Genomic DNA, 25943 nt, shown 5'->3' on the forward strand with positions numbered 1-25943 from the left:
GCATTTTAGTACTAAACGTGTTGTTTCTCTTAAAAACTTGGCTTCAGTCGTCTCTGGAACTGTTCAATTTGCCATCCGTGTGATGGCAATTATCTGCTGTAGGAGTTTAAAGTTTGGCACCCAGATTTACCAAAGCACAGCTCAAGGTAAATTCTGATAATCCAGCTTAAGGTCAGATGGTGCAAATGAAAACAGAAGCGAAAGGAGACCTTTGTGCAAATGTTGTTGTTCCTAATGCTGGTCCCAGGAGATACAAACACTTACTGGAAAGGTCTGGGTTAGAGGGAAAGGAAAATGAGATTCTTGCTGTTAGGATGTCCACAAAGTCTATAAGGAAATGCATTACTCACAGCGGAGCAGAAAAACATGTTTTATGTAGTATGTAAGATTTGAATTTTTTTTTTGTTCTATTAAAGGAAAAAAAAATTAAAATAGACCTTGTGTTTTTAGGAAATGGGCTTTCTTTTTGCCATGGATGGAATATTCTAGAAAGTGGGCCTGTCCGTGAGTTAGGCTGTTAGTCTTGATTTTCTTGTTGGATGGCTGAAGCAATTGTTTCAACTTTAATTCAAGTTTATTACACGTAGAAGGTACAGAGTATCAAAGGAGAGTGAAGCTTCCCAGTCCTCAATGGTCTCGGTCCCTGCCAAAAGTGCATATTCTAGCACTGCATCTGCCCTGGCCGGGACTGCAGGTTCGAGTTCAAACTAACTGTGACGTAGCTGAGAGCAAATAGGTTCAGGGAGTTCTTCCTGCCAGATCCAGAACATGAATGTTATCAAAACAAATCAACTCATTTTCCTCCCAGTTAAAGAAAGAAGTCGTTCCTGTTTGAGCAAGGCATGAAAAATTGCAAGTCTGTCGTCATGGTGGTGAACTTTAGGATCTAGAACCTTCATCCATGCAGAGTGATGTGCTTTATAAAGGAGCATTTGGGAGAAATTAAATAAGCCTCGTATTGCACTTGAGGAATTAACTTTCATTTTAGTTGTGGAAATTGGAAAAAACAGTATAGTGAGGCAGTAGTAAGCAAGTAGTAACCAAGACATGGTTCCATCCTTATAGGTATTTAAGCATTACGGTGTCTGTGGAAAGGAGAAAGTTAGATTTATACTTCTGTTGTGAATTAAAAATTGTCTCTTCTTTACAAGTTTTGGGCCGCTCGTTTTAGTGTTAACATAGGATCATCTGCTTAGGAATGTTACGTGTATACAGAACACGTAGCTTTGATATGGAGCAAAGGGCTTTGGAAATACCTAAACCCTTTAATTGACATCTTTGTATCCGTTCCAGATAAAGTTGTTAAACCTTGGCTGTTTCCATGCCAGCCATCCACTGGCAGGTCTTCTAGTAAAAGCCGATGTAAAAAGACATCCCTCGTGCTCTTATGTCCCTTTTCCAGCCTGTGGTGGGCCAGCAGGCCCTCTGCTTGTCACTCCACTGTTCCTTTATTTATAACATGTATTTCTTGCTGTTTATTGTATTTCTTGCTGGTTTTCTCCTATTCTGCGTTGGAACATCCCTGATTTTATTTCTAAAAGTTTATGCTGTACATTTGTACTTGTCTTGGGCAGTCTCACCCAAATCTTTCATCCCTTAGGCTTTTGGCTTTCATTAGAGGCCACTGAAGAGCTTGTGCTTTGACCATTGGGCCCTTTTCATGCTCTTTTTCAGGGTGATTTGGACCTGTGTCCTTAACTGATGTTATTTAAGGTTCTGACAAGCTCCTCTTAGTTTCTTTTCCCCTAGCTTTGTGTGGTTTCTCACTTCATCTACCAATTATGTGGATTTGTTGCTCTGTTTTGAACCGTTTGTGTCTCACAAAACCCTCTCCTGTACCTAATCTGCCTCATTTGGAGTTGAGAATAGATTCCACAGCATGTCAGGGATTGGAAGGGACCTGGAAAGCTCATCCAGTGCAATCCCCCCATGGAGCAGGAACACCCAGCTGAGGTTCCACAGGAAGGTGTCCAGGCGGGTTTGAATGTCTGCACAGAAGGAGACTCCACAACCTCCCTGGGCAGCCTGGGCCAGGCTCTGCCACCCTCACCATGAAGAAGTTCCTTCTCAAATTTAAGTGGAACCTCTTGTGTTCCAGTTTGAACCCATTACCCCTTGTCCTATCATTGGTTGTCACCGAGCAGAGCCTGGCTCCATCCTCCTGACACTCACCCTTTAGATATCTGTAAACATTAATGAGGTCACCCCTCAGTCTCCTCTTCTCCAGCTCCAGAGCCCCAGCTCCCTCAGCCTTTCCTCACACGGGAGATGCTCCACTCCCTTCAGCATCTTGGTGGCTGCGCTGGACTCTCTCCAGCAGTTCCCTGTCCTTCTGGAGCTGAGGGGCCACAACTGGACACAATATTCCAGGTGTGGTCTCACCAGGGCAGAGTAGAGGGGCAGGAGAACCTCTCTGACCTACTGACCACCCCCTTCTAACCCACCTCAGGATGCTTCCCATTTTTTGTTCCTTTTTCTCCCTGCCACCATCTCATGGTGCATTTTGCACGGGGTGTCCTCGCTGGACAGGGTCCCAGGGCACATTCAGCATGATGCTCAAGTACACGCTGTGAAGCCTGAAAGCAGCAGTAACAAGGTGTGACACAAGTTGATTGCCCTGATTTTTTTACTCCTTAAAAATGTGCGGAGTCAAGTCTGTGGTGGCTCTGCTGACACTGTGATTGAATTTACCGAATTCACTGATGTAAATACATCCTGACTGTGCGTATTGGAGACCTCGTTGGAGTATGTATGTATATGCATTTATTCAGAAGCTTGTTGATCATAATTGGTGAAGACAAGGGGTGGGAGAGCAGAATTGATAACTTTCTGGGGGATGCTAGCAATAGATACTGTAAGGAAATTAAGTATATTTTTGAACTTGGTTAACTAGACACGCTGACAATTCCTGAAATATCATTTGCTGCTCAGTGCTTACAGTAAAGGTGCCATTAGAAGGCACCTTCGTAGAAATTTCATAAACAGTATCAAGTATCTGAAAGCCAGGAGTTATCTGGAGGAAAATCCCAGCTCTCAAGCAGCGCAGAGCTGCCATTTCTCCCTGTGACAGCACCACAGCAATTTCTTGGGTTATAATACTGTATTTTAACCCTTTGGCTAATACATATTCTTAACACTGTTTGATGAGCCTGAGCATAATTGTTGCTTTCCCTCAATAGCCAAGTTTCTGACCATTTGGGAGTGTAGGAGGGAAAGTGGCTGAGCAGGTTATCTTCTGGTGCTGCTGGTGTTTTAAGAGGCCGATGGGGTTGGGGTTGGTGGAAAAAGCCCGTTGGAGGGAATCTGACCAGCAGCCGTGAACCAGGGTACTGCTGGAAATCCATCCTAAAAGAGCTGAGCCCTGCTATGGGCAGCTTGGGATTTGGAAAGCAGCTTTCCCTGGGTAAGGAAGGCTTAGCTCCTGCTGACTGGAGCCCAGGCTTGGGACAGACTTTGGGCTGGGGAGTTAGGAACAGCAGAGAGGAGTTAAAACTGGAACTGGAAGGAGGAGGTGGCAGCTTTGCCAGGAGACATAAAGTGGATGGGATTAGATGGTAATTTAGTGTTGGTAGAAGTGGCTGAAGATAATAGAATATGTGCTGAAGTTATGAATGAATTTGGTTGTTTATCAGGAGACCTGAAAACTGTATATAACCTTCATGGTTGTGCTGCAATTCTCACTTTACGCTCCTGGTTCAATCTTCATAAATAAACTTTAAAAGAAAAAGATGTTTTTATGTTAACCGCAATGGCAACTGTGTTTTTAGCATGTACTGTTTTCTTAATGTTTGCACGATGGTTTTTATCGTATGTGGAGTTGTAAGAAATGATAGGGAAATGTTGCATTAAGTAGATGAGCAGCCCTATAGAATCAGTGGATTCACTGCTAACACTTGTATAATGGTCCATTACCACTTCTTAAGAAAGCTCTCCTGCTCTTAGAATTGCCAGCATGGGGTCCTTAAGAACCCCATTTTGGGTGGAAGGAAACACAGTTGTAATCAAAACAATGATTACCATCACATTCATTTAAATGCAGAAGGAGAAACTAATGTGTGCTCCGAAGGGATGTAAAAAATTTACAAGTAATTCCTGGTTTTGAGGTTTAGGTTTCTGATGTCCATGGGGAAAAAGTTAATTTCTTACCTTTCACTTTCAAGTGAATATTTTTGTATTCATTTCTCACTCTGCATTTAAATGACTGTGATGGTAATCATTGTTTTGATTACAGTTGTGCTTCCTTTCCCCTATAATGGTGTTCTTGAGTACCCCATGCTGGCAGCACTAAGAGCAGGGGAGCTGTTCTTAAGGAGGAATAATGGACAATTATGTGAACATTAATAGTGAATCTGTGGACTTCTTAGGACTTCTTACAGAATGCTGCTTTTCTCTTCCTCGAAGATGTGGGGCAGCTCCCGAATAGTCTTATCTAATCATACAAAGCGAATTTTTGCGGTTCTCAAGCAAACCCTCGCTAACTGCAACTGCAGATCTGCCTTGGTTCGTCACGCAAAATAATGACAAACAGATCTCTGCGTTCACCATCCGGGTTACTTGGACTTCTATGTGTGATTCCTGAATACCAAACTGCAGGAAAACACTATAACTGTCAACACAAACACAGACTTCTTGCCATTAGGAATGGGTGATGACACATTGTATGGAGCACACGGTCCCCGGCTCTGCCGCTCTCTCGTGCTCCCCAGCCACCCGCTCTTGTAATATTATTACTATCGTTATTATTTTTTGGAGCAGGCATCATATCTGGGAACAGGGGATTAAAAGAATAATTCCATTTGGCAAGCAGCATTAGTACTTTCTGTTCTTTAGTAATATTAAATGTCGGTAGGATATTATCAGGAGGTAGCTGGTTGACTGGAAACTTGTATATAGAGGGGGAGTTATTTGGTCAGTATTGTTTCTTTAAACATTTAACTATACAGGAGCAGCAACACTGCAAAATATTCTATACGTCTGGTTTTAAATGCTTCTAATCCTGATTTTTATTTTAAAACCAAAAGATAGTAGAAATATAATGCATTTTATTTAGAATTATGGAGCTGGTTGGGGTGGCTGTCAGTACAAAGGCTAATGCTATTTATTAAGGTCCTGGTTTTTATTTAATAGCCAGATGAATGGAACAGTTAATAAAAGAAATATTGCTTTATTCCCTGACATTTATGTCCTTGGTTTCCAATAAAGAATTGAAATTATGAATAGTTGATGGTTTAAATTGATGTTTTATGTTGAACGCTAGCTATAATTTCCCCTCTGAGGATTGTAATACCGAGAAACAGATGGTTTTTCACAGTAACAAATTGCGGTGTGTGTACTGTATATAGAGCTGCCTTTCAGATCCTTTCACCTTCGGCGCCGTCACCGCGAAGGGCAGCGGGCGCGGGGGTTGTGGCTCTTCATGGGACAAAGTCAATGCCGGAGGAAACACCACCTATTTTTCCAGGTGCGGCGGGGACCCGGGAGCCGCTGCTGAAACGGCTCCATTGAAACAAGGGCTCGGTAGTATAAACACTAAAGCTCTTGGCTGTTCAAACGCACGCTGAGCGTCCACTGGCAGGCTGGGCCGCCTTTGTATTGCTGCAGGTTTTGGAGAATTAACAAGAGTGGTAGCGGTGGGGAAAGAACAAGTTGGAAGTTAAACAGGCAGCTCGAGTCCAGGTCCAGCGGTTTCCTTGTGGCTTCAGACCGAACTTCTGGCTGCATCCAGTTTGAAGTGTCTCGAGGTTTTATTGACGGTTGGTCTGAAGTAAATGAGCGCTAAATGCTCTTGTTGATGCATTTTTAAACTGTTCTTCGATAATTGTTACTGTGGGGAAGTGGTGTGAGATGATTAGTGGAGAGTTCGGCAATCCACATTAAAAATAGACTTTTTATAAGCTAATTATCTAGGGAAACGGTTAGTAATTATCACTTTTAAATGGTCTCTACCAAGATTTACATGTAATATTTGGATTAAGAGGCACTGTAAACTCAATTTAAAGGCAGAAAATGTGGGGGTGAAAGGGTCCGAGCAATGGGGGGATTGTGTCCGGTCTGTGCTCCACGGTTTGTGGGTTCGGTGCCATTGTGGGGACTCCACAGCTGCTACGGGCAACACGGAGACTTCGCTTTTCACAAATACGATAAATCACGTTATCGACACGCATTTAAAACACACAGGCTTCAACTTGAAAACGGCAGCAATTGCATAACAGACTTTAATTGTTCAAAATTGAATTGTGTGGATCATAGGATTAAATTTTTAGTACTGATTTTCAAAAGAACTCTTATCCTAAGAAGTGATAAACTGCTTTCAAAATCCTTTTGAGCCAGTCGCTGCTTACTAAATCTCAGTGTCCTACAAGATTTGGGCCTGAATGTGGTTATTGCATAGCTAGATTGTAAACAGATAGAAAACTATGAAGCAGTGAGGTTGCTGAGATGAAATACCATGTTAATGATCAGAGTTGTTAAATAAATGCTATTTATAATATTTTTTCTGGATGTTCTGATGGTTTGTATTCAAAATAGTGAAGAAATGCATCCGAAATCCTGCGCTTTACTGGGTTTCCGATTTGGCTCAGGGTCAGGAAAGGGCAGGTTACTGCGATTTGTCTGGTTCTGTGCTATTGCGAACAGAGATAAAGCGGTGAGAGCACCCGGAGTCCAGCGCTGGAACTCGGCCTGGCCGTCCACAAGGACAGCAAAGGTTGGAAAAGTGTAAGGTGGTTGGGAAAGCCATTTCCCATGTATCAGCTACGTTGTTTAATAAGTTACCTGGAACCAGTTTCTAGCAGTTTGCAACACAAAGCTTAAGCAGGGAAATGCGGTGAAGTCCTATCTCAGGTAACTGGAGCGTGGGTTATAATTTAAAAGGGAGCTCGCTGGGGCCAGCTTTGTAAAGCTTGTGGAGTGAGAAAGTTACAGTCAGAATAATTTAGAAGTGGTCATTTTGTCAGTAGTTTCTACGTATCACTTGAATAAGAAATACAAGACATGATTGTCATTAATTTTCTATTACAGAGCAGTGAGGATTTTTACATAAGGAACTGTAGAAGGGGGATCAGCCCGTATGTGATCAGGAGCCCACAGCGTTTTGAAATTGGTACAGAGAAACATTCACTTTAATTACTGTTACTTTATTTACTAGCTCTTGCCCTGGAGAATACTGAGCTAATGCGGCTGGGTTTAACTTCCATATGAGGGAAGGATGGGAGAGGAGGAAGGTAGAGGGAGGATCAGGAGATCTGCACCTGCAGACAAAACAGGAGTAATTTGCACTTGTGTGTGGACTGGCTTCAACTACAGCTTGGGTTCCTTGACATTCACAGAAGTGACAGGAAATATTAAACAGGTATTTTCAGTAGTGTGAAGTGCTAAAATAAGCCTGATATTCTGCAATCGTGTTCCCCGACTTAAAAAAAAATCTCTATATCTCATCTCTACCTCTGTCTCTACCTCTGTCTCTACCTCTGTCTCTACCTCTGTCTCTACCTCTCTATATCTCTACCTCTACCCCTCTCTACCTCTACCCCTCTCTACCTCTACCCCTCTCTACCTCTACCCCTCTCTACCTCTACCCCTCTCTACCTCTACCCCTCTCTACCTCTACCCCTCTCTACCTCTACCCCTCTCTACCTCTACCCCTCTCTACCTCTACCTCTCTCTACCTCTACCTCTCTACCTCTCTACGTCTACCTCTCTACCTCTCTACCTCTCTACCTCTCTACCTCTCTACCTCTCTACCTCTCTACCTCTCTACCTCTCTACCTCTCTACCTCTCTACCTCTCATCTCTACATCTCTACATCTCTATCTATCTTTAATTTATTTTTTTTCCCTTCTTCCTCCTTCTGGCCTGGAAATTGTGTCCAGGCGGAACTGGGGAAGGTTGGCTCCCTGCCGAGGTTTTCTGTTTGTCTGCTGCCCTGGTCTGAACAGGAAACCCCAGGCAAATCATTCTCCCCAAGCTTGAAATGCTGCATCCCCCCCAGTCTGGTGCGTGTGCTGCAGAGCAACCATAAAACGGGTTGGAGCGTGGGCCGGTCCTGCAGCGCGCTGCTCTCCAGCCGTGTGTGCTGCACATGTGCAGCAGGTCCGGCTTCTCTCCTGGCAGCTGCCCCGAGCTGTGCGTGTGAACAGAAAATTGCAAACAGAAATGTAGTGTTACCAGTGATGTTTATTTTCTTCAGGCCACATAGTCATGGTGTAGGTCTCTGGATGAGCAGTAACGGTTTAGTAGCGCTTCCTTGTGACTGGAACCGCGGTGAGTGTATCAGTTCTTAAGAACGGACTGAATGGAGAAAATCGATAAGAGATTTCTTAGTATCCTGTCTTTCGGTTCAAAACCACTACATATCTCTTAAAGGTAAAATTTGGTCACTTTGCTAAGTCACTTGTGGCGTGTGTTGAACAGCAGTAACCAGTTACTTACATTTCAGAAACAGAAGAGCTTATGCCAAATAAATCAGCACTCCCTTTTTCCTAATAGTTCTATCCGTTGATGATTTATTTACTCGCTCAGGAAAAAGCACAGCTAATAATAGATGAAAATGTCTTTGATTTGCCAGTTATCCTTTCTCCAGAAGTGTGAGGTGTGGGACCTCTGGCTCTTGCTGGACAAGCTGCTGTTGGTAGAGCTCTCGTACAGGGGAGGCTGAACAAAACGCGCTAAGCCACGTGTTTGTACATAATATATGGGAGGTATTAGGCAGCCATACGTTGTAAGAAAGAAGTACCTTGAATTTCTATCTCCTAATCCACTTGTCTTTTTAGTACATGTATGCACAAAACATTAGTATAGCACTTAATAAATGGAATAATAGTAGACTTAGTGCTACCTATAGCAGATTATAATTTGTGTGCACACAGCTTGTGTTATCGGGAGATTAAATGAACCCTGAGGAGCCCCTGCTTCACAGCGAGATTTGATTTTCCTCTGCAAGAACGCTCCTTAAATTACCGAGCGTCGCGCTCGCACTGCAAACATTTGGCCGTAGAAAAGCCACAAGGAGCAAAGTTTTGAACCCACTTACCTGTCTCGTCAAACTGCTCACCTGGACTGAGCGGCGAGGCCCTGTCGCTGTTAACACTCGGGATGGATTATGGGCAGATTAAACCCTGGCTCCTTGATTTACCGCAGCGGAGCTGAGTGGGTTGTGAACGGGGTGAGGATTTTGGCACCCAGTGCCTCGATGGCTTTGCCACCACTAATAACACAACCTCAGCCGCCCATAGAACTGCTGCTCAAAGCTTCTCCCTGTTTATTCATCTACCTTGGTGCAGGTGAGCACGAGAACGATCACCTTACGTAAATCCTCATAAGCTGTTCGTGTACCTAGACAACTTTGCTCGTGCTGTTTGATTCACAATCCTCTGCTCATTTGGTTCTTTCACATATTAACGGGTTTGATCGCTGCTCCATGTAAATGAGGCAATAATCTGAAGCTGTCAGACCTAAACTGTGTCTTGAACATACACTAAGTGAATTTATTCAAATTTCTCTTTAAAGCCAGGAATACTTACAATAAAACTTGTCAGAGCTTCAGTTAACAGTTTTCATTGGAAGTATTTCTGATCGTGAAATACAAAAACAAGTCCAAAAATGACGTTGTGAGCTGATATTATTATATTTGCCTTACATATGGAAAACTCATGTTGCGATTCCAACAACAAATGAAAAAATTGTCAAACTCCTATGAAAATTAATTAAGCTCAAACTTTTATGAAAATTAATTAAGCCCAAACTCCTATGAAAATTAATTAAGCTCGAATGGAAATGTGCTAAAACACTTCACAAATTTGTACTAATGTGGCTGGTAACAATCACAAGAAAAGAGCAACAGCCTCTGTTAGGAGGGCTTTTAATTTCGGTTGTGCTGCCTCTTCTGTCATAGACTGAAATTGGAAATATATTAAAGTGCAAACAGTGGACTCATTTTTATTCTTTATCTGTGATATTCCTAGTGAACTATGCTACAGAAAAATGGCTCTCGTAAGCAGCAGTCTCTCCTATTTTCTCTTTGGATGCTGTTCGATTAGTACCCTCAGAGTACATTTTTCTGTTCTCCCTTCTAATACAAGACTTGCATCCTTGCATGAAGGGAGCTCGAGTCTTGTCTGGATTTTTGTTTGTGTTACTGTAATACAAGTGTATAAAATTTAGGGATATGCTTTACAACTTTGAGTGAAAGAAGCACAAAAATAAACAATATATACAGTTTGCTATGTACCTCGAAAACCTGAATTCCTAACTTCTGAGATGCGAGAAAGCCTGGCTGTAGTAAGAAACCATCAAAAGGAACAATAGGAAGAGCAAATTGTCTTTTTTTAGCTACTAGTATAATATTTTGGAACCGAATCAAGGCTGTAGCTTATGAATCTCATTTCCTCCCTTAGCTGTATCAAATGCAGAAGGTGAATATATCTCACAAGCCTTTTTCGCCATGTTAAGAAAATGCAAACCAAAATGAGGCGTTAGGGAGCTCATATGAGGATTTTTTTAATCTCTAAGGCCTTGGTAGAAAGGGAGAGGTCTGATTATCCACAGCTTGGCCAGACTGCCTCGACCAGCCTTGAATTTCGACCTGTAGTCTAATGGCAAAACTGATACAGTTTAGCCCTAAATTCATAACATTATCTTACCCAGTCGAAAACATTATCTTTGTCTGGTCCGGTGTCCAAGACGAAGCAGAGACTTTAAACATGAGTCGGATCAAATGTGTGGATGTTTCCTTAGCGGGCCAGAGGAGAACAGGAAATTGATCCTCCAGCACAAACACCCCGGGTGCCAAAAGCTCCTTCTTCACAAAGATAATCAGGCACAAAACACTGCAAGTTAATCAGTTTCAGTTCAGTGTTTACATTCAGTTCAGTTTTAATAAGCATTTAATTAGTTCTTAAAGTGTATTTGGAGCCTTCATGTTGGGCCTCGTAGACAATGAATGATGCCTGTGATTTTTGCTTTGTTACTGGGAAGTGAAACCAGATGCAGGTTCCTCACTCAAGTCCAGACTCTAGCTTGGCCGAAAGCCGTGGAAGATAGGCGGGTTTATCATTTGGGAAGTTATTTTGCGTGCTGCACTAAAATTGGCCATCGCGTTATGGAAAGGCGTTGATTCCACACAGTGTTTGAGTTACTGGAACAAAATTCAGCCACGTACAGCAGCAGAGCCTGATCCCTCTGTCCAAAAACAGGGGAAAGAAGAGATTAGTCCATGGTTAATCTAACAACTCCCCAAGTTATTGTTGTAATATAGCAATATTAATTTCCTTATAATTACACGGGTGTGCTCTTTAAGCCTGCTTTCTGTCCTTTGGGACCAAATTCTTGTCCTGAGTGAGAAACCAAGCTCCCTTTTGTGTTGGGAATCATCGAGCAGTTTGAGGCAAGGATTCTGTCCAAGCCGTTCCCTTGTTATTTGGTATTTGCTTGTGAATTGTCTTCAGGCTCCATGGGTTCCCGCAGCACCCCTACATTGACCTGGTCTTGCCGCTGCTCCTGGGCTCTGCAACTGGTTGTTTTCATTTGCTCAAGGTTTGTGTGGTGTCAAAAAACTACTAGAAGCCGTATCTTCTATGGCGGATGTGTAAGAAATAAGCATTTTAGATTTACTTGTTAAAGCAGCTCTATCTCCTGTCTTGCTGCTTTTGCTTCTTGGGACGATCTGTTAAAGATCCTCCCCGAGGGGGAAAATCCTGCTGTGTTTGTGATGCATTTAATCCACAGCCTGTCTATACACTGAAATAAATAGAGCGTTCACCTTTCTGTTTGCGGATTCCTTTCAAATACAATTACAGCGTCACCTGTGGCATCCCGATTCATCAAGATCTGTACTAAGCACTTCTGAATCTTATTGACCACTTGTTTTAGAGGATGATAAATCCCTGTTCTCCCAGAGCAAATGGATTTAATAGAGCAGATTTTTTTCTTTGATTTATGTTTGCCATGACCAGAAAGCAGAATTTCAGCATTCAGTAGACAGCGCTCCGCAATTACAGAGTCTGAGGTAGGCAGTGTCAGTCCTGCTGCTGCGTGACAAATTGTGTGAGAAGGCTCGGTGACAGTTTGTGATATGTTCATATAGATCCAGAGCACTTGTTGCAGTTGTTGCTTCGACATTAAACTTCCTTGAAACCCAGCTTTGAATTTAGAGGATGCCTCTGTATAGACGTGAGCTCAGGAACTTACTGCTTAGAGAATGGAGAGAGGCAGAACGGCCCTGTGTGTTAGACCTGAAAGCAAGGATGAGATGTTTTAATCCGTGTGGTCTTTAAAAAGTAAAGGAGTTTGCGTTGTACAGGGTTTGGAAGATTTGAAAATTATTTTTATCCCTCATTCTGTAACATCATAGGGCATAAGAAGCAATCCTAATTGCATTTTAACAAGCTACAATGTTAGTGCACAACAATGAAGAAATTAAGGCACGGCACGCTACACTGTGACTATATGGTAAAATTAGATAAACGGAATAGAATAACCAAAACTTTTTGGCTGATGGAATGGGAGTGTGGTGACAATGCCGTGTTTGTGTATTGTCACAGTAAATGACTCTCTGAATTGCAAGGGTTAGCGATGACGAGTGCCACTGGCCTTCATTGACCATAAGATTAAGTGGCTTGTGCGCGGTGGTTTCTCCAGCTGCTCCTGACATGACACCCATCGGTTTGCGTGTGCCATATACAATGATATTTGTGGCTTATCTGGGCCTATCGCTTATCTAACCATTTCATCATTTGTAGTTAGAGCCGTGGGATATGGTCCAGAAATAGTTGTGTTTACTTACTGTCGTCATTACATTAGAATGGGACTGGTCTAAAGAATGAAATCCCCGAAGAGCAACATCTCACTTGAAAACCGTATGTCAATAGGGCTTTAAAATGGCTTGAATATGAAGAGGATGTTACACAAAATAGATGGATTATGCCAACCTAAGGATAGGAATTGACATTTTTCAAACAGATGTCATTGATAATTTATACGTGGCTTTAAAAATTAAACTTTATATAGAAGCTGACTTAAAAATGAAGTGTTGTCAATGTTCAGAGTGCATTAGGGGCATTAAGTGAAAATGTACGCTTCACTCAATGGTACTTAAATACTTCAGAAGTCAGGAGCGACCGTGTCATTTGAAAGTCTGCTGGTGTTCAATATTAAAGGCTCACATGGGTCTGCTGGGTCCCAAATGATGTAGCTGTGCTCCTGGGAAGTATTCTGAAAATCGTAATTATTGATTTTATTTCTTACACTTCTGATTGAAATGTGAAAGTGAAAAGTGTGATTCATGGAGAAAAAGACACTTTTCTGTCTAAAATGATTAAATTAGCTTTCTGGTTTAGTAAGCTGTACAGACTGCCTATTGATGGCCTCATTTCACCAGCACCTTGACTGTCGCTCAGCAACAGGCGTCTGTTCTCTGTACATGGGACAGCAACACAGAGCTGGGGAAGTTACTGGAAATCTTTCTGCTGCTTTTGTGGAATCAGGATTTCCTTTTCTAAAAAAGTCATTTGTTTTTTGTTTGTTTGTCTTTAAACTGATCCATCTAAAACGAGGTAGGGGTTAGTACACACTTCGCTGAGTAAGAATAATAACCAAAAAGCTCCCCACCCCGAAGCTCAGCCCAGGAAGATGGGAATTCTGAGATAATACTCCATGTGCCCAAAGGACAATGCTGTCTCTTGTTGCTGTCTATATTTAGCTACCATGCTCATATGCAACTTAAAATACCTAGAATAGCAAGAAGAATTTTCTTCCCCCTTCATTTGAAGTGGTACAGCAGAGGGTTGTTAATTTTGGCTTATCACAGCTGACACTTGAGGAGGGGGAAAAATATAGTGGTTTGAAGCATTAACTCTCTCCACATGTGCCCCTTGCGAGGAGCCCTCTTGACTCCTGGGGAACTTTCTTGCCTGTCTTAAATTATATGTCCCCCATTTAGGAGAAGTTCACAGGTCACTTAGTTGATTTAAAATCCATTGTTGTTTGTGCAGCTGATAAGGGGCAAAAAAGCTATTAGTTAGCAGACCTAGTTCAGAAAAGATTGTTAATAATTTTAGCTTCCTATTTGAATCAACTGAAATTCTCCTGATTAGTTAATGTAAACAGTATGATTTATATTTTAATAGTCCTTTACATGAAAATCATAGAATCGCAGAATGTCAGGGGTTGGAAGGGCCCTGTAAAGCTCATCCAGTGCAATCCCCCCATGGAGCAGGAACACCCAGCTGAGGTTCCACAGGAAGGTGTCCAGGCGGGTTTGAATGTCTGCAGAGAAGGAGACTCCACAACCTCCCTGGGCAGCCTGGGCCACACCTGAGCTTGCTGTGCCCTTTGCTTTGGATGCACAGAGAAGTTTTTGGATCCAGCTAAAAGAAACCTTCAATATTGTACCACATACTATTGTTTTTTATATATTAATTTAAGCACCTTTTAAAAATCACCGTGTATATAAAAGATGGTGATAGAAGTCAAAACAGAGTATTTTTCTGGATTAAAGGGTGTTGCAGGCATTGTTGGAATTCCTTTATAAGCCCCTGCGTACATCACTCGCTGAGCTTTGACCTCCCATCTTCTTTTTGAGTGCAGATTTACCTTCTTTAACCAGCTCGTGCCAGACTTCTCATGTCACTTGGTATTAATTGATATTTCAGGTGAGCAGGAATGGGAGACATCTGTGTGCTGAGGTGCACATCTTCAGTAAGAGCACAACAGCGTAATGAAAATGCGAGCTTCGCAGCATCTCGTTCTGGTCCAGAAGTTGTTAACCAAAGTTAGTTTTGACTTCAGTGTGTCTCAATTGTGGTATTTTCAGCGTGTTGTACAGAGTGGGGAAAACCCTTTTGAGAAAAGCAGTTAACAGTCTATGTCTAATTTGGCGTTATTGCAGATTGAGGATAGGAATAAGGTAGAAAGTTTGAAGCTTAGGTTAAAATGATTGTAGATAATTTGATCTGTAGTGGCCATATATAGTCATACAAGGAAACGGCTGCACAAATCCTCCAGGCCGTCATGGGCTTCTCTGATTCATCTGGCAGAGCCAAACAGCTCCAGCCAAGAGATAGGGAATTCGTTAAACTGCAGGGAATTCGTTAAACTGCATTAAGTTCCTAAATTGCCGTAGCCCGAAGGAACAGTCCTGCCTTTTTAAGGGGGAAGAGGAGGAGGGAGCAGGCAGGGAGGACAGTCCATCATGAAGTCTCTGCTTTTGGAAAGAGTTTCAAGAAGATGAGTAACATTCTAGAGCTCTGTAAAACAAGAAATCACACAAATACAAAAAACTTGAATTAATTTCCGTTGCTGTCATCAAAAGCTGGCTGTCTAAATTTAGCCGTTTCCTATGGACGCTCCGCTTGTGCTAGCAACAGTAAAACAATTTCTCCTTAAGTGCAATTTGTCACCTCCTCCTTCTAAGTTAGTCGAAGATAAGTGCGTATTAGTTCTGTTGATTTATTATTATACAAGTATGTCTCATTTTAATCTGCTATTGAGTTGGTTGTGATTCAGTGCTAGGCTCACATGCCATTAATGTGCTCAGGAATCACAGACTGCGCTTGCTCTGTCTTCCCGTCTCTCCTTTGTTTAATCTCCAGTCCTCTGGGTTTCTTTTCCTCCTCTTTTTATCTCTTTCTCCCCCCCAAATACTGCAACAGTTCAGAGTTCAGCAGATGAGTCTGGGAATTAGTCCCAGCTGAGGATGTATATGGCAGTGCTGAGAAGATGCTGCTGCTCCAAAGCACTTTATGTGGGTTTTTCTTTCTTAAGTTCAGCTAACAAACAATAAACGAATAAGCCCACAGTGAGATTTTGCTTGTCATCATGATTCATTTTTATCTACTGTGTGCTACCAAAGCCTATAGGCCTGAGTGTGTTTCTGTAGGAATTTGCCAGGAAATGTAAAGGCAGCAACAGTTTGTTTTCTCTGAATTGCTTCACTTCTGAAGCAACATGAAAAGATCTGTGCCATAAGGTTTTATTTATTTAGGTCAGGAGGATGGCAGGTATATTAATTTTGAGGTGTTTTTAGCAGGTATGCTAAATTAGATGTAGTAAACCCTTTGGGTCTATACCCTGATGTTTTTGAGCTTGTCATTTTTCCGTCTTTGAGTTTCTCGTCTTCGTAGGAATCCGAAGCCATCGCCTTGGCTGCGTTTAAAGCGCGATGCCTGCGGAAGACACGGTGACTCCCCACATAGAAGAGGTCGTGACGATTATAGAGATAGCGCCGAGATGACGGTCACAAGAGTTGTAGCAAATGTAGGCCATGGATTTGCAGGAGAGCAGCTTTTCGCTCCGACCCCCCTGAACCAACTCGTTTGCTGTAGGAGCAACCGGCGTTTGAATAAAACTGAGCGGTCAGGATCAAGATTAAGCGAGCAAATCTTATAAAAAGATTATTAGGGGATTGCGTAGTATTGGATTTTCTTGCATTGGAATCATAGGAAAAGGCTGGTGGTAATGATATAAATCAGTAAATACACCTGTGTTCTTACATGCAGGTATGTCAGAGGATGATTAATGCACGGGCTGTTCACAGCTGTATTTTTAACCTGTATTAAAAAGATAAGTTTGGAAAACAATTTTGCAATATTTGATATCTTGGGAATGCACAGACTGCCCCCTCCTCCCCCAATTCACGTATAGTCTGTAAGGATCTATGAGGATGAAGCCTAATTCTGTAGTATTATATTTAACACAGAATTATTATTTTTGGAAACATAACCTGGATTTGAAGCGAAGTGCTTGTCTTTTGGAAATCTTTCCACTTGGCCAATAACAGGTTTTAAAACATGAATGTTTTTTAGTACTCTCACTTTTCCCAACTAAAACTGTACATTGAAATGAATGATTTCTCAGTGGTCCTCCCCATCTTTTCCTGGAGACTGAGGAGAAATCCAAATATCATCAGGTTTCTATCTCATCATCCCGTGCTGAAGTAGGTGCGCACTGATTCAGACCCAGCTCTGCTCGGGGTGGAGGGAATAAGAAAAATTACAGGCGCAATTATGGTTTCACATTAAATATTCTTCTTTTTAAATCCACCACGTGAAGCATTAGGCTGTGTTTGAACTGGCGGTGTTAATTGGACCACAGTACTCAGATGCATTTTCTGCGGAGTCATGGCCCGTGTCATTAGCTTCTCATTAGACGCGTTAATTTTTTAAGACTCATAATAATTACCTTTTTTTCAGAAGTTCCCCGTTTTACACCGAAGAGAAACCTCTGTTCTGCAGGCTGTAATTCTGAATAATCAGGGAAGCATTGTGAACTCTTTCTCTATGGACTTTCAAAGTGGAAATGAGAGCACTGGAGCAAGAGATGCTGCGGGATGTGATTTGGGTCGAGTGTTAAGGATCTTTTATTTTCCTGGAAACCTCAATTGCAGGCGCAATCGCCTGCGGAACGACGTGCAGTTTTTGGATGGTTCTGGTTAGAAGCTGGCAAATGTAGGTGAGGCTCTTTATTGGGATGCACAATGAAATAGTCAGTTTGCTTTCAGTTTTATTGGACAGATGGACTCATCTAATAAAATCTGCAGGTACTCAACAGCTCAGGGCTAAATAATTATCTGTATATATGGGACCATTAGCCAGAATCACACAGAATCACAGAATCGACTGGGTTGGAAAAGACCTGAGAGCTCATCCAGTCCAACCCTTGGTCCAGCTCCAGTCCATTGACCAGATCATGGCACTAAGTGCCATGTCCAATCTCAGTTTAAAAACCCCCAGGGCCGGTGAGTCCAGCACCTCCCTGGGCAGCCATTCCAATGCCTGACCACTCTCTCTGCACAGAATTGCTTTCTCATCTCCAGCCTCAATTTCCCCTGGCAGAGTTGAAGCCCATGCCCCCTTGTCCTATTGCTGACTGCCTGGGAGAAGAGCCCAATCCCCCCTGGCTAGAACTGCCCTTCAGGTCGTTCTAGAGAGTGCTGAGCTCACCTCTAAGCCTCCTCTTCTCCAGACTAAACAAGCCCAGCTCCCTCAGCCTCTCCCCATAGGGCTTCTGTTCAAGTCCCTTCACCAGTCTTGTAGCCTTTTAAATCAGTATGTTTGTTAAAAATGATGCTTGATTTTCTGCGTGTATTGATGACCTGCTAAATAAGTAATCCTTTTTTTTTTTCCTACTGGAATTTTAGTGACCAGGCTTTCATTTCATTAGTATTAACGCCTTCCAAAGGTCTACCTGAATCATTTTTGTTTGAATTAACTTTTTTCCGTTCCCTAGCAACTCTAGTTTTTAAGTTCTGAATCGTTCCTGTTCAATGTCTTTTCTAGCCAGTGTTAACTTGCCGCTTTATAAATGGCGGCAAGGCTTTAACGCGGTTCTAAAAAGCATCGCTCACTATGCGAATTTGTAAAGTTAGTTAAAAAGTTTCTTTTTCTATTATATACGGTATGCACGTGTATATATACACATATATGTGTGCAACAGTTCTTTCACACAGTTGGTTTTTTAAACAGTTGTGAAGGTAACCAGGCTGTTTATACATTGCTGCACAGCCCCAGAGTAAACTTGTTAGCTTTTTGTTTATTTTAACTGGGAAGAAGCCCTAAGAGGGTTCCATTAAGACTCGCGCAAGCGAGCGGTTCCATTGAAACCGTCCCAGACCCAAAGCAGCGTGGCCAGGAGGCATCTCCACAGATGCTCCATTTGGCTCCATTTGCCTCCTCCCAGTGACAGAGGGACCACAGGACCAGCCCCAGAACGCTCCTCACTCCACACTCATTCCCCTATGGGTTATGAAAACCCAAGCGGGCTACAGAGTTTGGTAGAAAACACGGGTGTTTCTACAAAGAAAGTCTTGAAACTCCTCATGTCGAGGCCGCTTTTGGGGTTGTTGTATGGCTCCAGTTTTGCAAAACAGTCCGAGGTGGCTGAACAGCAAAGATTCTGCCTCTTTGCAAGGAATCTCTCTGGGTGTTTATTCCGTGGGTTTGTTGTGCCCCGCTTCGTAACCTTTCTGAAGTGTAAGCGGCTCCCCTGAATTACAATGCATGTGGTTTTGCTTAATATTCCTTAAGCTCAAGTCTGCTCTCCGTTCACAAACGGAATATATTTTCACTTCTTGCAGGGTGGGTCCATACACTGAAAAATAGGTCAAGAACAGTAATCTAAATCTACTGCTAATAAATAATTAAAGCTAATGGAATTTGCACAAGATCTGTGAGCTAAAATATTTCAGAAAGTACCGTGCTGTACATTTTGCTACTGTAAATCAAGATTTTTTATTTATCATTGTGCTTGGTTGAAATGTATCTATAAATGTAGCTTTGAAGGGTATTTTTTTAATACAGAGAAAATACTGGCATGTTAGTGTATTAAAATAACTAAAAATATCACAGAAAATTGATAACATCATGATTCATTCTTTAGTGATTGGATATCAAGTAAATACTGTAGCAGGCTTAAGCAATAAGAGATTATGTATCTCATTAAATCATAGTGTAAATTGAGCAATAAATTGTTTGCTCATATGATTTAATTTGCGTTATATTTTAGGAATTGAGTCATCTAAGCTACTGTACAGTACCTGTTGGGACAACTGTCTGGGATCTCGGTTTCGTATCTTTTAGAACAAAGCAAAGTAGAGCTTGTTGGAATTCATTAAATATAAAGACTTAAATGTTTCCCTTAGTATGCCCAGGGTCTCTGGTGGAAAAATTGCATACTCTATATTTTTAATCATAATTGTGGATGCAGCAAAATAATGTGTAAAACTTGTGGTTTGGTAGGTGAGTCTGTGATTGAGCGATCCCAACTTGTTCACCAGTTTACCCGTAAAAAGGTGAAACATTTATGCTTGCTGGCGCTCTCTAATTAACCGGCAGAACTGCCTCCTACTAATTACAGTTAACTTGCTGATTTCTGTGTTTCGCAGTGACAAGTTGTGTCCTTGAAGTGTATAATAATCAAACACACCTTGGAAGTTGATGCCAGCGTTCTTCCCAAACCCTTCATGCCTGCCTGCTTTTTACCTCTCCCCCTTTCAGCTCTATTACATTTATATTAAGAGAGAGAAGCTCTATGGCATTACCGAGGTAATAGCTTTTTGGACGAGTGCAGGGAGCCCTGGCTGTGAGGGGACACAGAGAAATGTCCTCCCAGCCAAAAGACACAAAGATCCATCACACCTGCCTGCCCGTGTTTGACACGAGTTCCTCGTGAGGCCACGCTAGTTCTTCTCTCTGTGTTGATTGAACTGACAAATACCTTCCCACACAGTCATTATATGTGTTTTATTGTGGGTTATTGTTGTTTGGGGTTTTGCTTTGCTTTGTGAGTTCTCACGAGAAGGTACCCAGAGTCCCAGCATTCAGCCCGGCCGGTTTCACGTTAGTTCGTTATTACGTGTGGGCTAACGAGGAAGGAAATGCACGAGGACGAGATGGCAGGGAAGCCGTAGCATCTCACGGGTGATAAGGCAGCTCAAAAATAGGTTGTGACAGCTGAACTAATGATGTCACCGATGCTGATACAAGGGGGCTGCTTCTCATTAGGGTTTCTCTGCCAGACACGGTGACATTCGGCAGCCAGTGCGTGTCTCCAGTAGACGATACAGAGAACAAATCATAGGAAATGTGGCGCGGGGGGTGTACAAAAGAACATTTGCCTGTATTTTTTTCTTTGTTGTTTTACAAGAGCGCAGTGTTTCTGGAGATGGTAAAGGTGCGTAGGTCAGGCTTAGCCTTGCTGGACCGCTTTATCAAACCGGGGTCATAGGGCTCTTGTTGTGACATTTAGAGATAAGCGTTTTGGAGGTAAATGAGACGGAGCAGCCTGTGCGGAGATCAGGAGGTGCCGTGTAGCTTCAGACGTCAAGTAAATTACAAATATAGTGTTGGTAGCCTGACCGTTGGTACGTCCTTTGTACTGTACACAGCGTGTTAAATAGCGGTTGATAAATAATGTAGTTTAGTTGTCAGAAAGATGCATTTGTTGCCCAGTTTTTTCCCATAGATTTGTTCTTGGTTTATTTTCCGTGGAGTTATTTCTAATGAGAATGGAAGGGGAGTTAAAAATTGTTTGGATTCAGATTTCATCGTGTAGCTACTTGATAAATATATAAACTTGTTCTTTATACTCTAGTAAAGGGAAAATGCTGTATTAGCTTTCACCTATCAGATTTGATTCAGATAATGATACAGCATCCTAATTCATAGTCGCTGCTTCAGATATTGAGTCTGTCTGTGATAGAGCCTTTTTCAGAAAACTGCTCTACCCTGATAAATCATCCAGAGAGAGAGAGAATGTGCATGTTTAGATGGCATGGAAAAATAGGGTAATAATGCGATTGTATAGGAGTACTCGAATATTTCAGTGTGTTGATAAATTGTCATTTGTTTTAATGTGGAGTTGCATGTACCCTTTTGAGCTGTTCTGCTCGATCACCGTGGTTTCCCAGCTGTATGGGAGTGCTGGAGTTGGTTGCTTTTCCTGTTTTGATCACAGCCCAGGCAGTAAGGGCCACTCCACTTTAAACAGATAATAAATCACACACTGTCCTTGCTGACCAGCGTTACAGATTCCCCCAGGTCTGAACCGAATGTCTGTCTTTCTGTTCAGTTTAGTGCAAAGATGGTAATATTCTGTCTGATGTTACTGTAACATTTGGAGACAAAGGAATTTTTCCAAACTGCCAAAAATAAATCCCAGCAGCAGAGTTTTAGCTGGTGACTCGAGGCATATGGATTCCTGACTTCTGCCTGTTTATTTTTACTTCCCTTGTGTTGTCAGCTGTCTGACGTTTCGATGCTGTTTAGTTAAGGCAAGAATTAAAAAAGTAGCCTATAAACTCTTTCCAAGGAGGGGAGGAAGAAAGGGAAGAAAACCAAAAATGGTGTGAAGGTGTTTATGCCTTTTGTGATGGCGTGTGCCGTTCATCCACTTGCCTGGACAGCATATTGGGTTGCATTTGAAAAACTTGAGCAAATCACTTTCACAGAATCCCAGAATGTCAGGGATTGGAAGGGCCCTGGAAAGCTCATCCAGTGCAATCCCCCCATGGAGCAGGAACACCCAGCTGAGGTTCCACAGGAAGGTGTCCAGGCGGGTTTGAATGTCTGCAGAGAAGGAGACTCCACAACCCCCCTGGGCAGCCTGGGCCAGGCTCTGCCACCCTCTCTGGGAAGAAATTTTTCTCAAATTTAAGTGGAACCTCTTGTGTTCCAGTTTGAACCCATTACCCCTTGTCCTATCATTGGTTGTCACCGAGCAGAGCCTGGCTCCATCCTCCTGACACTCACCCTTTAGATATCTGTAAACATTAATGAGGTCACCCCTCAGTCTCCTCTTCTCCAAGCTCCAGAGCCCCAGCTCCCTCAGCCTTTCCTTACACGGGAGATGCTCCACTCCCTTCAGCATCTTTGTTGCCCTGCGCTGGACTCTCTGCAGCAGTTCCCTGTCCTTCTGGAACTGAGGGGCCACAACTGGACACATTTACTTTTGCTAGACTGTTTGCTCTGTGAAGACAATGGAAGTGGGATCCTCTGTCTGTATTATTCAGCAGCAACAGAGTTGAAGTTATTGCTAAGATTTCAAGTTCTCAAAGCGTTTCCCCTGTTAAACTGTGTGCCCTGCTGATCAGTGTGTCCCAGGATTGCCCGCATTGATTACCCTGCGATAACCCATTGCTTGCAGTGGGACTGAGTCACTTGGAGCTGCATTCTCCTCTATCATGAAATGTCTTAAAAACAGCTTTACCAGTGACAAAAGCTGCTGTCTAAGTCAGGATCAGCACGATTTTTTAGTTTAAAGAAATGTTGCTTTGCTTGGGTGTTACAATCTTCCCCCATTTTATAAAGTTTAAAAAGGCACCAGTATCCTGACTGTAAATCTGACGTCTCGTGTTTGTAATTTCGCTCTGCTTTAAAACGTACCATGTCAGATTTTGGCCCTGAATGTGGGCATTTATTTTACTGTCAATGGCTATTTTTAGTTTCTTCATTATCATCATCATCATCAGGTTACAAGGAAAATGTTACAAAACGTGCAGCCCTCTGGTCTCCCAGAGCTGTCAGAAGTGGGGAAAACCTGCTCAACCTGCCGGTTTGCTTTGGTAGAGGGTAATTTGTAGATATTCATGATATACAGGGACTGCATCTACCCTTCTTCTGCCCTAAAACAGCAGAAAATATCAGGAAACGTTTAGGTAACTTGACTTGCTCTGAGAACAGAAGCGTCGTTTGGTTTGGCGCCAAAGAGGGAGCTTATAAAGCTTGCAACGTTATCCTCATCTTGATAGGGATTAACTCTGCTCGTGCAATAACCGTGTAAGAAGTGAAATTTGGCTGCTGATTTGCCTTTGATGGCTTCATTTGTGTTTGGCCCCCTAAGCCATTTCTCAGGGAGCCAGAGAACTCCTGATGCTCCAGCTCTCTGCATGACTTGTCATTTCAGTGACAAAAGTCACTTTACTCAAAAGCCTGCTTTTCCTTCAGGAAAATCACATCAAATCCAGGGCTGAGGGTGTTTTGGTGAGTGGTTTAATGTCCGATATGGTGCGTGACTCTAGATGTGAAAGTAAATACATTGGAAAAGAAAAAATAGGAGTCCAGCTTCTTGGCTGTGCATGAATAATACAGTGACCTCCTCAGCGTTACAGGATTTTACTCTTCAGGCATACATAGAATGAGAATTCTGAGAATTTCTAGGTGAATTAGACCAGCTTAAAAGTGGAACCACTGAGAATTTTATGCAAGCTAGATACACCTTTGTTGTCCTAAATTACCTTGGTTGCTAAGTAAAAACGTGCTATAAACTTTGAGAGTGGTTCTGTGGGCAGTGTCCTAATGAATCTTCTAGCACTAAGTGCGTTGTAATTCTGACGAAGAAACCTTGAGTCAGAGCACTCTTGAGAAAACAGTAAATGAAACAGACCTTTCAGAAGATGGCAACGCTTTTAGTTGAAACGATGGGCCAAAGTAATCCTTCTAAACCTCTGCCTTCCTTTTGTGGGAACTTCTGCGGCCTAAGTTCAGAGGTGTAGCTGCTGTTTAGGCAGATAGAGGCATTTACCTCTAATCACATTAGTGTTTCAGCTGAATTAGGAGATTGAAAGCATTCAGTGCTTGCCCAACATCACTACAGTTTTGTTAATTAATACTGTTTGCAACAGATACAGGTATATGTCAAACTGGAAACGCAGACTCGTTCAAAATGAATTCTAGGCGTACTATTATTTTAAGCAAATCTCCCATAAAACGCGATCAGGATTAAAGTAGCATTGCAGAACTGAGAACAGCATTAGGAAAAACTTGACAATGGCTTGTCCTTTCCCGTTTTTCTGATGAAATGTCTTGCTTCTGTCTTCCAGGACCTGCGCAAACAGGTAGCTCCGTTACTGAAGAGTTTCCAGGGAGAGGTAAGAGCTCGTCCTTCTCGTGCTGCTTTCAGTATCGCTTCACTTGTATTTATACTTTCCATGCACATTTGCACGTGTACTTTCCGTGCTCAACACGAGCACGTGTATAAATTAATCCTCGCAGAATCGCGAGTGTATTTTCCTCCCGTGCTTCCAGATAAGCACGTGTAATATTCCGTGCACATTTGCACGTGTATTTCTCCTCACAGGACTGCGAGTGTATTATAAATTTACCCTTGCAGAATCACGAGTGTACACTTTCTGTACTCAATACCCTTTAAAATAACCCCACACCGTGTTCAGCCAAGTGTGGACTCTTCCCGGACTCATGGACGGCTCCGGCATTGTTTTGGTGAAGCCACGTGCATGCACTCTGTGGACCTCCTGTTGTATTAGTTGCTGCCCCTTCATAATTTCCTCAACTGATATCCGAACCTGTATTCAGGTCACTTTTGGAGTGCTAAAACCCTGTTTCTCACTGGTTTAATAAAAGTTGTTTTGGACCCTGTTGTCCCTTAAACGAACCTCGGGGTGCCCCCATGACACCGGGGTACGTGTGCAATACACTGGAATCACACCGGACGAGTTAAACCGGTCAAATCGCTCTGTGCTCAGCGTCCCTGAGCGTCCCCTTGCAGTGACTCAGCTCTGCCTCCGCGGTTCCAGCGCCTGATGACTGCAGGATAATGCACGCACACAGAAATAGGAAGATGCTACAAATAGTTTTCACTGTAAACCTTTTCAGCCGCAAAACTTTGTATTCTAGAGGGCTTGATGGAAAACCTTAAGTTGGCAGGTGTTTGGAAACCCAACAGAAAATGTTAACAGCTCTGGCTCTTTGATTTCTCTTCACACCGCTCCGCTAAGAACCACACGACGAGAGCGATCACGAGTTGAAAAGCCAACTGTTGTTATTTTTGAAGAATTTCTGTAGCAAAAGGCAGCTGGTCCAATTACAGGATTTCACATTTTAGCTGTGGCTGTAGCTCGTCTCACGTGAGCGCTTGGGCCGGATGGGAGCTGTTGTTCTGCCTCTGAGTTTGCAAATCGTATTTCCCCGTATAAAGATCAGTGCCTGCGCGGGGTGGTGGGTGCAGGTTTAGCTCACCCTCTGTTACGTGCTGTAGAGCTCTCCTCTCGACGCCGGCTGTGTTAAAGCAGCAAAACGCTTTTGTGCTTTCTCAATCTATAGGTTGTTGGCTGATCTTATACTGTTGCATTTCACATCAGAGCACAGAGAAATTCGGGGATTTGTTTTCAGGAGTCTGCATAGGGAATTAAGTGCACAATTCCCGTGATCTGTTATGAGGGCTGCATTTCTGATTCCTTGTACTTCCCGCTAAATATGTATCCCAAATAGGCCATAATTCCTCATGTTAAAAGCAATACGATATTCTCTATTTTACAGCTCAATTTCCCAAGTATTGCTAGAAATAAACAAATAGACAGGACAACTTTGTCCTTGATATATCTAACAGTAATTTGTGAGAACAAAGAATGACTTGTGCGAGCCTGTTTGCCAATGGAGATTTACACTTTACGATTGCTCCAAGTGCATTGCAGTGCTCTTAAAACCTCTTCACTT

At 42.6% G+C, this 25943-nt stretch overlaps 1 protein-coding gene across 7 annotated transcripts in view; it reads left to right on the forward strand.

Annotated features, from left to right (window-relative positions):
• The window catches only part of CUX1 (cut like homeobox 1), a 264153-nt gene that overhangs the window by 78818 nt on the left and 159392 nt on the right, over positions 1–25943 (forward strand). For all 7 annotated transcript variants that reach the window (XM_065853071.2, XM_071816982.1, XM_071816983.1 and 4 more), the window contains exon 3: positions 24311–24358. In XM_065853071.2, coding sequence (XP_065709143.1) covers positions 24311–24358 — 48 coding nt within the window. The remainder of the gene's footprint in view (positions 1–24310; positions 24359–25943) is intronic.

This window comes from Patagioenas fasciata, chromosome 19 (genome assembly GCF_037038585.1).
Source record: "Patagioenas fasciata isolate bPatFas1 chromosome 19, bPatFas1.hap1, whole genome shotgun sequence".
Classification (NCBI taxonomy): Eukaryota; Metazoa; Chordata; class Aves; order Columbiformes; family Columbidae; genus Patagioenas; species Patagioenas fasciata.